This window comes from Equus asinus, chromosome 24 (genome assembly GCF_041296235.1).
Source record: "Equus asinus isolate D_3611 breed Donkey chromosome 24, EquAss-T2T_v2, whole genome shotgun sequence".
In the NCBI taxonomy this organism is placed as follows: domain Eukaryota; kingdom Metazoa; phylum Chordata; class Mammalia; order Perissodactyla; family Equidae; genus Equus; species Equus asinus.
This window is the reverse complement of record NC_091813.1, coordinates 31,131,639-31,147,986: the sequence shown is the minus strand read 5'-3', so window position 1 is coordinate 31,147,986 and position 16,348 is coordinate 31,131,639. Positions and strand designations below refer to the sequence as shown.

At 35.8% G+C, this 16,348-nt stretch overlaps 1 protein-coding gene across 4 annotated transcripts in view; it reads left to right on the top strand.

Moving 5' to 3' along the window:
- Window positions 1-11,909, top strand: part of EPHA7 (EPH receptor A7) — a 169,430-nt gene extending 157,521 nt beyond the window's left edge. For all 4 annotated transcript variants that reach the window (XM_044757436.2, XM_014850902.3, XM_014850901.3 and 1 more), the window contains exons 15-17: window positions 5,064-5,257; window positions 6,269-6,424; window positions 8,412-11,909. In XM_044757436.2, coding sequence (XP_044613371.1) covers window positions 5,064-5,257; window positions 6,269-6,424; window positions 8,412-8,526 — 465 coding nt within the window. In that variant the 3' untranslated portion in view covers window positions 8,527-11,909. The remainder of the gene's footprint in view (window positions 1-5,063; window positions 5,258-6,268; window positions 6,425-8,411) is intronic.
- The last annotated feature ends 4,439 nt before the right edge of the window (window positions 11,910-16,348 follow it).

The following is a 16,348-nucleotide window of genomic DNA, read 5'->3' as shown; positions in this document are numbered from 1 at the left end:
AGACTTTTCAGGGGCTGGCCCAATGGCATAGTGATTAAGTTTGCATGTCTGCTTCAGCGGCCTGAGGTTCACAGGTTCAGATCCCGGGCACAGACCCAGCACCACTCATCTAGCCATGCTGTGGCGACATCCCACATAAAGTAGAGGAAGATTGGTACAGGTGTTAGCTCAGGGCAAATCTTCCTCACAAGAAAAACAAAGGACCTTTCATAAGACATCATGAAAATGAGTTGTAATTGATGATTGTAAGCAAGTCCACAAACTTCCAGGCTGAATGCTGAGTAAAGGGGGTTTCTGTGATCACTCTGAAGAAATAGAAAGGGGTATCGTAGAACTCAGTGAGGTAGGTAGACAGTTGCCAGGCAGCTTTGGTTGCATTCTGGACGGGGTGGTGAACAATAAAAATTTAGGAAAAGATACTGTGCAGACGTATGATGAGGCCCACACCCAAATAGGTAATAGGATATCACTTGTTTAATGCTTGAATGAATGCTCATTATACTTTCATGGACCTATAACTTTCTTGAATTTTCACTGCGATGGAATCAGTTAGAATCCAGTTACTTGCTATTAAAATCGAGGGTGAGCTTTCCAAATAAATTTCCAATTTTAATTCTTCTTAAAAATCTGCAGATGTTTAGTCCTTTCCATAATGGCCTTTCAAAGAAAAATCTTTGTATATATAAAATGTAGTCAAATGTAATAAACATTGCAGAAATTGAAAATACTCATATTCGGCATTCACAGCAGCTGTCTTTTAATTCAATTTATGTCTTAATTAGTCCAAATAAAATTTTTACTCTCAAATTAAGAAATTCTGAAATTATCATTATATAGATCATATTTTTTCTGTTTATAATACTCAACAAAGTTATTTCTTCTCACTTTAAGGTAGGCCAATAAATTTTCAGCTTTACTAGTAGATACTCATAGGGATGATAAAAAAAATTAAGGTTCCATAAAGATATGTGACGTAATGATAAATCCTTAAAGTGGTCCTTTAAATGACATTTTAAAAGTCTTGAAAATATAATACACTTCTAACTAAATTTATTCTCAACTAAATTGTGAGCCCTCAATTTTTCCTTTTAAAAGTCATCATTGATTTATGTCTGTATTTTTTTATGTTAAGATAGAAATAAAATTGTGATTTTTTTTGGTGAAACTTTGCTATAATGCAGTAAGTGGGGTCCAAAATATTTAATTGCATAAAATGTGGGTCATGTTATTATGAGGTTAATGAAATGAAAATGGGCACGAGCAGAGAAAAGAAGCCACTCATGTGAAATCCCATTTTGAGTTATTACAGGCCCATTATCATGGCGTCTTTCTCTGCTTCTTTTTCTCTTAATTACCGTGGCCGTGCTGTGACAATACTGAAAGACTTCTTAGCAAGCAACTTTGGTTTTTTATTCTAAATATTTCTTTACAGTACATACCAAAGAAGTGCTCCTTGTTGAATTCCAGTGGTCTTTTTTGTCATTTAACCTAGACACTTCCTATTCCTCTGGAAACTCTCCAGAATGAGAAATTGTCTATGAATATTTTTCTTTGGCTTTTATTGGGATGCTAATGCTAGACCTGCAAATCCAATAGCAAATCCAAGGGGTCTCTGGTAATTTCACAAAAAGATGTTTTAAATGTATTCTGTGGATAATTGCATAAAGTTCAAAGAAGCGTAGGTTCCAGCATCTTACTTGTGTGCTTTGTTGTTTCTAAGAATGTGTAACTATTTGCAGGAAGTACTTTTTATTTTCCCAATTGGAAATATAATGCAGCTAACCAAATAAAAACTGCAGAACCTCTGGGTTCAGTTTGTGCCCAAATCATCCCCTATCTGCCCGTTTATCCTCGAAGGGTAAGCCTTGGATTATACCAAACTGTGCTCCGTAGAGGCTGAAGATTCCCAGCCAGTATCTCTGGTCTCCTGTCGGTACCGACATGATTGTTCATGGGAACTTTAGAGTCCCCAAAGTCCATTCTGAATCCAGAGCATCTCTTATTTGAAGTGTTATACTTTGCTGCTGCTCCTTTCAAAATTTATAAACACTGTGTCTTTGAGAGCTGGAAGTTTAATTTTGTGTTGAGATAAATGTTGTTTCTTTTCTGTAATAATAGGAATCGTGAAATTCCTATAATGCAATAGGCAGCTACAGAGGTTCATTAACTCTTTCATTCCTGTAAGAGTCATTTAAAGGTACTATAATTTGTTCATTGGCACAAAGACAACAATATATTGTTTTCAAAGCTGAAGAATTCTAAATGTTTTCTTTAAGGCTTGGAGAGCTGTTGGAGAGTATTATGTCAGAAGGATCATGATAAAGTTTAGATTTACATTTTAAGAGATTGTTTAGAAGGAAAGAAAAGAGAAAAGATTGCTTTACCTGCATTGTTCCTTTCTGAGCATCTGAAGACAAACTGTAAGCAGGGAAAGAGGTTTAGGAAGTGGGGGAAAATAGTAAGAACTGCGCTAACGTTATGAGCATGGGAATGGAGTCCTGTCAAATCAGAAAGATAGTGCATGTGTTCAAACAAGCAGCCTCACATATAAAGAAAGCCACTTTTTCTCAATGAAAATAATGTCCCCCACCCCGTTTTTTGTTATTTGGTCATTTTTGACTGTATAAAGTTTTAGAAGTTATTCATTTACTTATTTACAATTTGGGCCACTGTTTAAATAACTTAACCTGGTTTTCCAAAGTGCATTATTTTTACTTTTATCTAAGTGTTTTAACATATAGGACTTTTGAATCCAAGTATAGTGCCATCACTGGAATGTTGTACAAAGCCACCTGAAATTCTTTGCATTTAAAATGTTTTCTTTAAATTTAATTCCTCCTATAGTTATGTATTTGTGATCTTTGCAGAGTTTCCATTTGTGTAGGTTTGCTTGTGTGATGTATAGCTTTTTAAAGGACTATTTTAGAGGAATGTTTGCAAGCTATCCAACATTGACAGTTATGGGATCATAAACACAGAAATTTTTTAAATTATGTCCTGTGACCTCCATTAGCATTCAATACCAGTACTGATTAAGGTCATTTAAGGCTAAGGTATTTTCTCCACAATTGTTATTCAAAGTAAAGTACTTAAGGAAACACCCCAGAGTATGAGCCTTTGTGAAGACGTAACTGTGGGATAATGACTCCATCACTACAGCAATATATATAAGTACTGCTCCTCGTATTTGAGCATAGATTGTATTCAGGAAGCAGCAGCATCAGAAAATGTGACTACTTGGCTATGTGTATAAGAGAAAGAGTCTAAGACTGTTCTCATGTCAGCTTTCTGACTGGCAAGACTGGAAAGTTTGGGGGAAGGTCATAAATTCAGTTTTATAGACAGTGTATCAGGTGCCTATTCAAAATCCAGATGAAGATGTCTAGTGAATGGATGTATGGGACATACAACCTAGTTATCAGGGAAGAATTTGGGCTGAAAATTTTATACTTAAAGTACTTGTCAAAAATTAAATTAAGTTCATCTATTTACCTTTTTAACTTTATCAATTTGCATATATGAATTTTTCTTAAAAAAATGTGGATTTGGGGCCAGCCCTGGTGGCCTAGTGATTATGTTTGGCACTCTGCTTCGGCAGCCTGGGTTCAGTTCTCAGGCATGGAACTACACCACTCGTATGTCTGTGGCCATGCCTTGGCAGCAGCTCAGTTAAAAAGGAGGAAGATAGGCAGCAGATGTTAGCTCAGGGTGAATCTTCCTCAGCAAAAAAAAAAAAAAAAGGAAGAAGAAGAACAACAACAACAACAACAACAAAGAAGTTGACTTTTTTTTTATACAAAGGAATTTCTCTAAAAATTATTGATGCCAGTTTTACATTTTAATATGCTTTTCTTAATGTCAACAAGCATCTTAAGGATATTTTTCCCTACAAATATGAAGTTAATCATTTCTTAAAGCCAGTTTTTTTCTCCCTGCTTTTGGCCTTATTTTCTTCAAAAACTTAAGGTTACTTCTTTTTTTGAGTCATTTTTTTTAAAATTTCTACTACTATTATGTCAGTCGGTATCAAAGGATTTGTTAATCCCCCTTGAAAAATATTTTAGTGTTCTACTAGTCCTCCTTATTTATTGTTTGCCTTCCTCTTATTTTCCCTGTGCTGCTCAGATTTGTAACAATTTCTGATTTTTAAGACCTATTTCTGCTTTCCATTTAAATAAAAATACCAAGTCTAAATAAGTAACTTTTAGACTTTCTGATTGCCACATGCAAATGTTTACGAAGGCCTATTTTTCATTAACATTCAAGCTTGATATAAATAGCATCTTAAGCTACTATTAGACATAAATAGGCAGTGGTGTGCTGATAAAAGTTTTAACAACCAGTACTCTGAGTGGGAAAATCCTGATCTGTAACCTTTCCCAATTTCTTTGTGTAACCTTTCTCCCCTCCCCCACTAAGACAGCCAGTGTGAAGTCATGAACGTGGAGTTGGAGAGTGTTGTGGTCTCTTTCATGAACCAGTACAAGTTGGCTTTACCACACCGCTGTGTCTTATAACCCTGTACACTTCATAAGTGTGTAAGCTTCATATTATTTAAAATAATAATGTTCTTGGTAATATTTCCTGTCATAGTACATTCATATATTTTGATATCTTGTTCAAAAGTGTCATTTGAAGTTTGCAAAAAGTGAAACTTTCTGGGAGCCAATTTTGGGTAACTCACATCTTCCTTTTATAACTTGGAGAATTCATAAATTTATGGACAAATGTGTACATGGACAGCCTAAAATAGTTCCATAACATATTCCCTTTTGAAAACCTCTGGGATGACATTAAAACATTTTCCATCTCTTGCACCCTAGGTGAACTTAATTGCTGCTCCCTATTGCTGAATCAACTAGAAAATGTCATCATATCCTGCTCTTCATGCACCCCTTAATAACATGCTTAATATTCTTGGATGTTTTGGAAAAATAAGTAAGGTTTTTTGCAAAGCTGTGTGCTTCACTCTTATCTGGATAAATCTCTTGCCTACTGGGCAATTCGTTTTATTATAATTGAACCTCAGTCAGTGATATCTTTAATGTCCTTTTGGCTATTAGGTTATAAAAGCAATAGAAGAAGGTTATCGTTTACCAGCACCCATGGACTGCCCAGCTGGTCTTCACCAGCTAATGCTGGATTGTTGGCAAAAGGAACGCGCTGAGAGGCCAAAGTTTGAACAGATAGTTGGAATTCTAGACAAAATGATTCGAAACCCAAATAGCCTGAAAACACCCCTGGGAACTTGTAGTAGGTAAGAAATACCTAAGGGAATGGAATCTGGGAGTAAGGCAGATATTCACACGAAGCATTTATCTCCTCAGCCCCACCCCAACGGCAAATTGACGTTTGTGTTAAATCATAAATCTATGTTAAATTTCCTGTGTTCACAGAAGTTTTTATTTTTTCTTTTCAGATGGCTTCCTTTAATTAAATTAGTGTTTAAAGACACCTGTTAATTATTATTGCTTTTTTTTTCCTTAAAAGCTATGATAAATATCACTGGCTGTCATTATAGAATACTTTCTCAACTGGATTTTTGTGATTAAGGGGCATTTCACATTTTCAAACCATTATTATTATTACATGGGTTTTTATTGCTGTTGCTTTAGTTTTTTATTATCTGCATATTATCTATTTTATTGTTTTGCTTTGAGTTAGTTAATAAAATGATTCTGTGAAGTTAAAGTTTGTAAAAGTAATTCAGTACATGATCAAAGAGTAACACTCCATTTATTCTTTGCGCTTGGCTTACTCTGTTGTAATGCATATTATTCAGCAGATAGTCGGCTTCAGCTGCCAGGTGTGCCTGATGCTCCGTCTGCACTGGTCGTCAGACCCTTGTGGAGCTGTGTGAACTCACAAGGCACTCACAAGTGTGCCATCAGTACAGAGGAGGCATAATGTGGCCTGAACAAGCTAGTCCACAGCCCTATGTGATTCCTTTACCCCCCCCCCCATTGCTTTTGCAGAAGCAAATGAACAAATATTTAGTGATTGCAAATACCATTGACTATACTTTTAAAATTTCCTTGGAAGACACAATCTGGTACCCATCAAATCTAAATAAAATGTAAAATCTAGAGTTTGTAGTTATTGGGCAACCTTTATGTGTTAGGTTTTTCTTAGCATATCTGTTTGTTACTGTAGACATCAATTAAAATATGCAATTTTATTCTTCATACCCTTATTTTTGTATAGGTCAAGACATTCTTTCTTGGGTAGTTCATGAGAAAATTTGCTTTTCTGTTTCATTCTTCTCTAGGCCAATAAGCCCTCTTTTGGATCAGAACACTCCTGACTTCACTACCTTTTGTTCAGTTGGAGAATGGCTACAAGCTATTAAGATGGAAAGATACAAAGACAACTTCACGGCAGCCGGCTACAACTCCCTTGAATCAGTAGCCAGGATGACTATTGAGTAAGTTTAAACTTCTAAAGTTATATTTAAGAATTTATTAGGTACAATCCAAGCTTTATACATTAGGTCATCAGCCATATGTTAAAGAGGTATAAACCACAAAATCAGGGAGAAAAGTATCTCTTTAATAAGTACTAGCTCTGTGCCAGGCATTATGCTAAATAGACCTCTGAACATACGGTATCTTTCTAAGTCTCATGGCAACAATTTTATTAAGTTGATAGTTTTACACACAACGAGGCAAGGCTCAGAGAATTTAATTTCCCCTAAAGTGACTCAACTAGTAAGTGACAGCTAATTTGTCTCCATAGCCAGTGTTCTAAACACCACCTAGTGAAACTTTGCTCTTTTGGTTAATCACTGGATCATTTAGGTTCCTAATCGCTGGAGAAACTTTCTCTATTTGCAGAGGAGGATTTCTTTCATCATGTTTATATCAGACATTAAAACCTAAAAGTTTTGTACCTAATACCAAAATGCATTATGATGTCCAGTATGATTACTTTTGAAGAGGTCAAAGGAAGCCTAATTCAATTAACTGGAACTAAGAGTTTAGCTTACTCTTGGTAAATTGCGTGATTGATGGCTTCAATTTTTTTTTTAACCTGAAGAATGACCTGATAAAACAACTTTCAAAATTTCTATGAACTGGAAATAAAAAGAATTCAGTTTATGTTTCTGGCTCCATCACCGGTTCTGTGGTCCTGGGAAATCCATTCACTATCTCCGAACCTCAGTTTCCTTGGCTGCAGCAGAACTCTATGGGCGATACAGTTCCTCTCAGTCAGTGTGTTTGAAAAGGGAAACAATTATCAAGGTTCTATTAGTGGGATCCTATTGATGTACTGTTGTGAGAAGGGGTCCACACTTTTCAGAAGGGAGGAAGGCTAGAAATCAGATGCTCTTTCCTGGCATGTCCGGAAATGGCATGTATGTGAATTTAAGCACATGCATATAATCTTATTTGGTTTCCTGCAAGTCACCACCTGAGTAGAGCTGGCATAATTGCACCAGTGTCCCCAAAGCAATTGATACCCCTGAAAAACTATTTCCTCAAAGTCTTATTAGACCATTGCTACGAAATGCTGCAGTACTGTGCTGTTGCTGTATTTTAGCTGCTTGTAAATACCTAAGCTCAATCTTTCTGGCTGTTAGGAAAGGTAAAGGTACATGAACGGATAGAGCTAGCTTATGTCAATTTTAAGCTATTAAACATACGGATTGCACACTTTAAAGAATACTTTTTTTGAAATCTCATCAAATGATTGAACTGAACTTGATTAAGTATACAACCAATTATATGCTCAGAATTACCACAGAATAATTAAACTCGGTATGTTATAGTATACGAACATTGATGATTCATGATCTACTAGAGCCCAGCAAATGTTTCCACTCAGACTATATCCTGTTTAACAGTTAAAAATTTTAAACTCCAGGGCCTGGCCAGGTGGTGCAGGGGTTAAGTTCGTGTGCTCTGCTTCAGCAGCCTGGGGTTCACCGGTTCGGATCCCAGGCACGGAACTATGCACTGCTTATCAAGCCATGCTGTGGCAGGCATCCCACATATAAAGTAGAGGAAGATGGGCACAGATGTTGCTCAGGGCTAATCTTCCTCAAAAAAAAAAAACAAATTTAAACTTCACTTAGGTTCAAGTATACAATATTTCAAATAACATTTCCTAACATTACTTTAAGTTAATAATTTTAAGACTGATCATTTCTTACAAAAACATTCAAATCAGTTTAGAGATAACTTACCATGGCACATGGAGAGCCTGAGCAGGTAGGTTTTTATAAAGGAGGATGTTGATTCAGGTTGCCAGTCCAACCCAATACAGAAATATGATGGTAAGACCCAAGAATACTAAGATAAAATCTGTTTGCCTAAGATAAACAGGTTATTTAATTAAGGAGTTGATGACAGTTTAGTACCAAATACATCCTTTGTAAGGTAACTAACAAAAAATGCATTTGTCTTTTTCAGGGATGTGATGAGTTTGGGGATCACATTGGTTGGCCATCAAAAGAAAATCATGAGCAGCATTCAGACTATGAGAGCACAAATGCTCCATTTACATGGAACCGGCATCCAAGTGTGATGGGCATTTCTCCCTTATGAGGGAGATTATGGCTTAAGAGAGAACAGTGCTGGCCTTCAGTATATGCATAGAATGCTGCTAGAAGACAGTTGATGTCCTGGGTCCTTCCTACAGTGAAGAGAAGATTTAAGAAGTACCTATAGACTTGAACTCCTAAGTGCCACCAGAATATATAAAAAGGGAATTTAGGATCCACCACTGGTGGCCAGGAAAACAGCAGTGACAATAAACAAAGTACTACCTGAAAAACATCCAAACACCTTGAGCTCTCTAACCTCCTTTTTATCGTATAGACTTTTTAAAATGTACATAAAGAATTTAAGAAAGAATATATTTGTCAAATAAAATCATGATCTTATTGTTAAAATCAATGAAATATTTTCCTTAAATATGTGATTTCAGACTATTCCTTTTTAAAATCATTTGTGTTTCTTCTTCATAAGGACTTTGTTTTAGAGAGTTGTTTATAGCTTTGGACATTTTTAGTGTTAATCTATGACACATAACTACACTGGGTACCTTTGAAAGTATCTCAAATTTAAAAAAAAAAGCATAGCATGATTGAGGAATTGAAGATATCTCTTTGTCAACATTGGTATCCTTTTTGTGCCATTTTATTTGTTGATCAGTGCTGTTTTGATATTGTTTGCTAATTGGCAGGTAGTCAAGAAAATGCAAGTTGCCAAGAGCTCTGATATTTTTTAAAAAGAAATTTTTTTGTAAAGATCAGACAACACACTATCTTTTCAATGAAAAAAAGCAATAATGATCCATAAATACTATAAGGCACTTTTAACAGATTGTTTATAGAGTGATTTTACTAGACAGAATTTAATTAAAAAAAAAACTCATCGTAGGTTTGTGACTATAAAAAAAATTTAAAAATGAGGCACTTCATCTAAAGAATGCTGGTGAAGGCAAGTCTCTGAAAGCAAGAACTAGCCAGTGTTATCTAAAATTTAATCTGAGCACATCAAGATTTTTTCAGTATTGTGACATTAAGAAATTTAGGGAAAATAGTTGACATAGATTTTATATCCTGTTCTGTTTAATGCAGTCCAAACAAGAAAGGAAAGAATTAAGGTTTTTATTGGAACTCTGAAGCATGAGAAAAGGGGCAGTTCACAATTTTCACCTTTCAAAAGTAAATTTGCTGCACACAACATCACCCTTGCAGTTAAAAAGAAAAGTCTTTTATTTGTGAACACCGATGTGAGAAACTTGTTAAATGAAAGAACTCTTTTTACCATGTAAGGAAGAGGTGAAGGATCTGGCTTTTTCTTTTTAAGCTTTATTTATTAAACCACATTATTTGAATTACTGTGTTAGGATTTCATAAGCAATAATTAAATGTGTCTTTATAGATATTTCAGGAATGTATACATATTGTGAGTAATGCTTTCAAAAGTTATGAAAATCATGAACTACCCCAGAATTGAACTGTTGTACTTCCAAAGAGAATTGGGCTGTTTATAATGATTTTAATAGAGAAAGATCCCAGGGATCGGTCATAATTGGTCTTGTTTGATAATGTGGGCATCCACAAACAAACAAATAACAGAAACAAAATCTGTAAATGTTCCTTTGTAAAGCTTGTAAATTTTATTTATACTGTCTTGTTTTGTACACACATTTCTCTGTAGTGGGCTCTGAATACATTGAAAATGCACTATATTTTTCTATTTTACTTGCAGAGCATCACAAAAGAACAGGTATTTTCAGTGCTACATAATGTGTTTTCCCACATTTAGGACCAAAGATGGCTATAGAAAAACTCAAATGGATTGCTTCCCAAACCCCTCCCCACCCTTTTTTTTTTCTTTTAAATCACTGTACAGTGTTATTTGATATTTTAATTTATTTTTTGATTGACTAGAAAACTCATTTTAATTTCACTAAAATGTTTTTTGTCCCTAAGGAAAAATAATCTGTAAAATAATTTTAATTAGCATAATACAGTCACCTAGACACTTCCATTTGTAATCTTTGTAATAGACTGTAAATATATTTTTGGAACTATAATACAATGTGCTTGAGGGTTATTTTTCAGTGTCTGCAGTGTATACAAGTGTTTATACTAAGTACAGCACTTTACGATTCTAATCAGTAGCATTGGCCTTTGTGAGAATGAGTGAGCGAGTTTGAGTGAGTGTCCTTAGTAATGAAGTTCTTTTCTTGTTCATAGCTTAAGGTGCTTATTTTTTCTATTAAGACAAAAAGCCATTCTAGAAATAGAAGACATAGTAGGGTACATGCAAACGGTGTCTTTCCTGCTTTTTTCTAGCACTAGATTTATAGTTGAGTAGTCTTTCTTGAGTAGAAGGGCAGAATAAAAGTTTTTTTGAGTTTTTTTCAAAAATAACTTTTTTCTTCAGCAATATACCTCATCTGCCTTAAATTTTTTACAGCTCTTTACAGGGAAAGGGGAGAAGGGATGGGAAAGACACACAGCACAATAGGAAGTGTATGATTACATCACTCTCTCGTATAGGTTTCTTTTCCCAATCAACGTTATGATTTTGAAATACATGTATGTGAAACAGATATTCAGAGAAACAGAATGAACATTGTGATGCTGATTGTAATGCTCTCTTCCAGAAAGAGATGAAATGGTATAACGATAAGAATGTACAACTTGCACCTTGAAATCTTTTTTTGGTAAATTAGTGCTCAGGGGAGGAAAGGTAGAGAAAGCAAACGTCAAAAATAGAATTCAAAAATTATAAAAATGCAAAAGGAAATGGCCTCCTTGCTTTAATAGAGCCACCTTTGTTAGAACGCTGTCTTCACACTTGACTTGTGTTTTGCATTTTTGCATTCAGTACTGAAATAAAAGTAACTTTGGTGACATCTGAATCGAACATTTTTCTCAGCAATTGATCTGGGCCTTGTTTACTAGAACTGGTGGTTTATGCTTGTCAGAGCACTATTAGTTGAATCATATTGTATACTTATGTAATCTACATTAGCTAGGACTATTTAGGACTATATTTTAATTGCTCCTCTTATCCGTGTTTTTAAGACAATTAAAATGGTGTAATTCACCTCTTTTTTTATTTAGGTAATGCTGATAATCTCCCTTTTGTTTCCTGAGTAGCCTAGAACTCTGCTGCTCACTGATGTGCATGTTCAAATAAATTACTGATGTATATTTTTTTGCTATATGTGGAGAAATCCTGGGGAAGTCGGGGCGAGATGTGCTTTTTGTTGGTTGAATTTGTCCCTCCTTGCCTAAGAATTATACAGGGGTCATCCTTTTATAAGGACAAACTGCTTTTGAACAGTGTCTTCAATGTATCAAGCACAAATAACTCTTTCTTCAACACGAATCATAAGTCTCTTTTTACCAGCTTAAAATAATAAACGAGTCTATTAGACAATGTAAAGAAAATCCTGTCTCCAATCATTGGCCGATTCCTTTACGTCCCTTACTGATTCTTTATTTTCTCACACAATATCATGAATGGAGATGTTTAGAGTAAAGGTTTTATTGAAATATTTCAGTGGACCAATCAGAATACAAGGACAATCCATAGCCCTTGCTTCCTCTCTTCCTCTTACACACTGACTTCATTCCACTTTAACTGTAACAGAATAACAAGTCAAGACTGTCTTCAAAGAGCCTTACTGTCAAACATTTTCATTAAAACCTTTTTTTGTTCCTTCTTGAAACTACATGGTACTAACAAGGACATTTTCATGAGAAAGGAAGCATTTTCTCATTGGGCCCTGACAAATATTGTAAACCTTTGATATAATGCAGCAACTTAGAGAGTTATTGCATTTCAGAAGCTGCAGGATGCCAACATAGGATCCAGAACAAATGGAAAAAGTGATAAAAATCTGCTTGTCTGAGTTGTTTGCCGTTGACGCTGACTCAGTGATCATTGCAGCTTGCACCTGACATGAAGAAAACTAAGCACTCCCTTTTCTGCAGGATCACCATCTTTAAACTATAAACTCTTAAAAAATATCCAAACGCACTTCAAAAAATGAGAATAGGCAGATACCAGATGAGGTGTTTTCACTGGTTATCCCACTTATGATGCTGAGGCTCAGGCTAGGTTGAACTGAAATTCAAAGGTGATCTTGAAGTCACGGCTATCCCTGAGTATCCAACAAGCAATGCTCTTGCTCAGTCCACACAGTGGTAATTATATAGCTTGAAACACTGAGGAGCAGTCAAATGATCTGTTAAAGAACTGGATTCATAAGTCATACAAAAATACACTAGCATTCATTTTGCTCCACATTTATAAAATCATTTTTAAGGATATACAAGTTCTATCACTAAGTAAAAAATGGATTTTAATACTTACGGTGATCATTAGTAATAATTTTTTCTTTGTTTTTTTGGTTATGTAGTCAACATTACTGAGGATTTGAGAGTAGAGCGGAGAGTGGGACAAAGGAATTTACATTTCCCCTTTCATCCCTGCTCTTTTGTAGGCTCTCTCTTCTGCCACTCATCCTTCCTCTTCCGTGTTCATCTTGCACAAAAACACTCTGCAGAGGTTAGCAACCCCTCTCAGAGGAGACATGTAAATTTTAAAAACTTCCTATCCCCCTTTTGAAAGGACTTTCCTTCTTTGCTTCCTGTCCTTCAGCCTGCCAAGGACAATGGGGTAAGCTCTGTCAACCTTTACCCTCACCCCACCCCTTAAAATGCTCAGGGTACGGATTGTGGAAGTCGAGAGGGCCGTATCCATGAGTTAGTCCTTTTATGCTGCCCTGGGCACTTTGGGGAGATACTAAAGGAGTACAAGAGATTGTCCTGCCCCTGAGGAACACTCCAGAAGACCACCCTTAGCTTTTCTATTTTAAAAGCTTTACTCAGGGTGCCAGCCTGGTGGTGTAGTGGTCAAGTTCATGCACTCTACTTAGGCAGCCTGGGGTTCCCAGGTTCAGATCCTGGGCGTGGACTTATGCACAGCTCATCAAGCCATGCTGTGGTGGCATCCCACATACAAAATAGAGGCAGAGTGGCACAGATGTTAGCTCAGCTACAATCTTCCTCAAGCAAAAAGAGGAAGATTGGTAGCAGATGTTAGCCAAACTTCCTCACCAAAAAAAAAAAAAAAAAGCTTTGCTTAGCTTGTTTGATCTCTCTCATCTTCAAATAACAATCTCTTGCATTCTACTTCCTCCTCCTCCCTCTCTGTATTCGTCTTCTCCTGTGTGTCTGTATGTATAGAGCTTTTAAACATTCTGTCACCCTTATTCTATTTTTTTCTGGGTGTACATCATTATATTTCAATTTCTGCATAGATTCCATCATGTTCTCCACCCAAAGTCTAATTCCAATCCATCATCACACACGTGTGCCTAATCACCCCTTCCTCCCGCCTCTTTCCTCCCTTCCCCTCTGCTAACCACGAATCCAATCTCTGTCTCTGTGTGTGTGTTTGTTGCTTTTATCTTCTATGTATGAGTGAGATCATATATTTGACTTTCTCCCTCTGACTTATTTCACTTAGCATAATACCCCCAAGGTCCATCCATGTTGTCACAAACGTCCAGATTTCATCAGTTTTTGTGGCTGAGTAGTATTAGTATTCCATTGTGTATATATACTACATCTTCTTTATCCATTTGTCCCTTGCTGGGGACCTAAGTTGCTTTCAAGTCTTGGCTATTGTGAATAACGCTGTAATGAACATAGGGGTGCATATGTCTGTATGCAATCGTGTTTCCACGTTCTTTGAATAAATACCCAGAAATGGAATAGCTGGATCATATGGTAGTTCTATTCTTAATACTTTTAGGAATCTCCATACTGTTTTCCATAGTGGCTGCACCAGTTTGCACACCCACCAGTGGTGTATGAGTGTTCCCTCCTCTACACATCATCTCCATCTTGTTAATTATAGCCATTCTGATGGGAGGGAGGTGATAGCTTGTTGCAGTTTTGATTTGCATTTCCCTGATAGTGATGTTGAACATCTTTTCATGTTCCTATTGGCCATCTGTATATCTTCTTTGGAGAAATGTCTGTTGAACTTTTGCCCATTTTTTAATTTGGTGATTAGTTTTTTTGTTGCTGAGTTGTATGAGTTCTTTATATATTTTGTATATTAACCCCTTATCGGATACATGGTTTGCAATTGTTAGGTTATCTTTTCATTTTGATGATGGTTTCCTTTGTTGTGCAGAAGATTTGTAGTTTGATGGAGTCTCATTTGTTTACTTTTTGTATTCTTTCCCTTGCCCAGTCAGACATGGTACTTAAAAATATGCTGCTAAGACCGGTGTCAAGGAGTGTACTGCCTATGTTTTCTCTTAGCAGTTTCATGGCTTCAGATCTTGCATTCAAGTCTTTAATCCATGTTGAGTTAATTTTTGTGTATAGTGTAAGATAGTGGTCTACTTTCATTCTTTTGCTTGTGGCTGTCCAGTTTTCCCAACACCATTTATTGAAGAGACTTTCCTTTCTCTATTGTATGTTCTTGGCTCCCTTGTTGAAAATTAAATGTCCACAGATGTGTAGGTTTATTTCTGGGCTCTTGAGGCTCTTCCATTGATCTGTGTGTCTGTTTTTGTGCCAGTACCATGCTGTTTTGGTTACTATAGCTTTGTAGCATATTTTGAAATCATGGAGTGTGATACCTCCATCTTTGTTCTTTTTCGTGAGGATTCCTTTGGCTATTTGGGGTCTTTTGTTGTTCCATATAAATTTTAGGATTCGTTGTTCTATTTCTGTGAAAAATGTTGTTAGAACTTTGATGGGGATTGCATTGAATCTATAGATTGCTTTAGGAAGTATGGACATTTTAACGATGTTAATTCTTCCAATCCAAGAGCATGGAATATCTTTCCATTTCTTTGTGCCTTCTTCAATTTCTTTCAACAATGCTTTATTGCTTTCAGTGTACAGGTCTTTCACATCTTTGGTTAAGTTATCCTTAGGTATTTTATTCTTTTTGTTGCAAAATGGATTGTATTAATTTCTCTTTCTGTTACTTCAAAGTTAGTATGTAGAAACACAACTGGTTTTTTGTATGTTGATTTTGTATCCTGCAACTTTACTGTATTCATTTATTATTTCTAAAAGTTTTTTAGTGGATTCTTTAGGGCTTTCTATATATAAAATCAGGTCATCTGCAAATAGTGACAGTTTCACTTCTGCCTTTCCAATTTAGATCCCTTTTATTTCTTTTTATATTTTTGGCTGATTGCTCTGGCTAGGACTTGCAATACTATGTTTAATAAGAGAGGGGAAAGTGGGCATCCTTGTCTGGTTTCTATTCTTAGAGGGATAGCTTTCAGTTTTCTCCATTGAGTATGATATTAGCCCTGGGTTTGTCATATATGGTCTTTACTATGTTGAGGTGCTTTCCTTCTATACCCATTTTATTCAGAGTTTTTATTATAAATGGATGCTATATCTTGTTCAAATCCATTTTCTGCATCTATTGAGATGATCATGTGAGTTTTATCCTTCATTTTGTTAATGTGGTGCATCACATTGATTAATTTGCTGATGTTGAACCATCCCTGCATCCCTGGAATAAATCCCACTCGATCATGGTGCAAGATCTTTTTAATGTATTGTTGTATTTGATGTGCTAGTACTTTGTTGGGGATTTTTGCATGGGTGTTCATCAGTGATATTGGCCTGTAATTTTCTTTTTGTTGTTGTTGTCCTTGTCTGGTTTTGGTATCAGGGTAATTTTGGCTTCATAGAATGAGTTAGGAAGCTCCCTCTCCTATTCAATTTTTTGGAAGAGTTTGCAAAGGATAATATTAAGTTTTCTTTGAATGTTTGCTAGAATTCACCATGGAAGCCATTTGGTCATGGATATTATTTTGGGGGAGGTTTTTG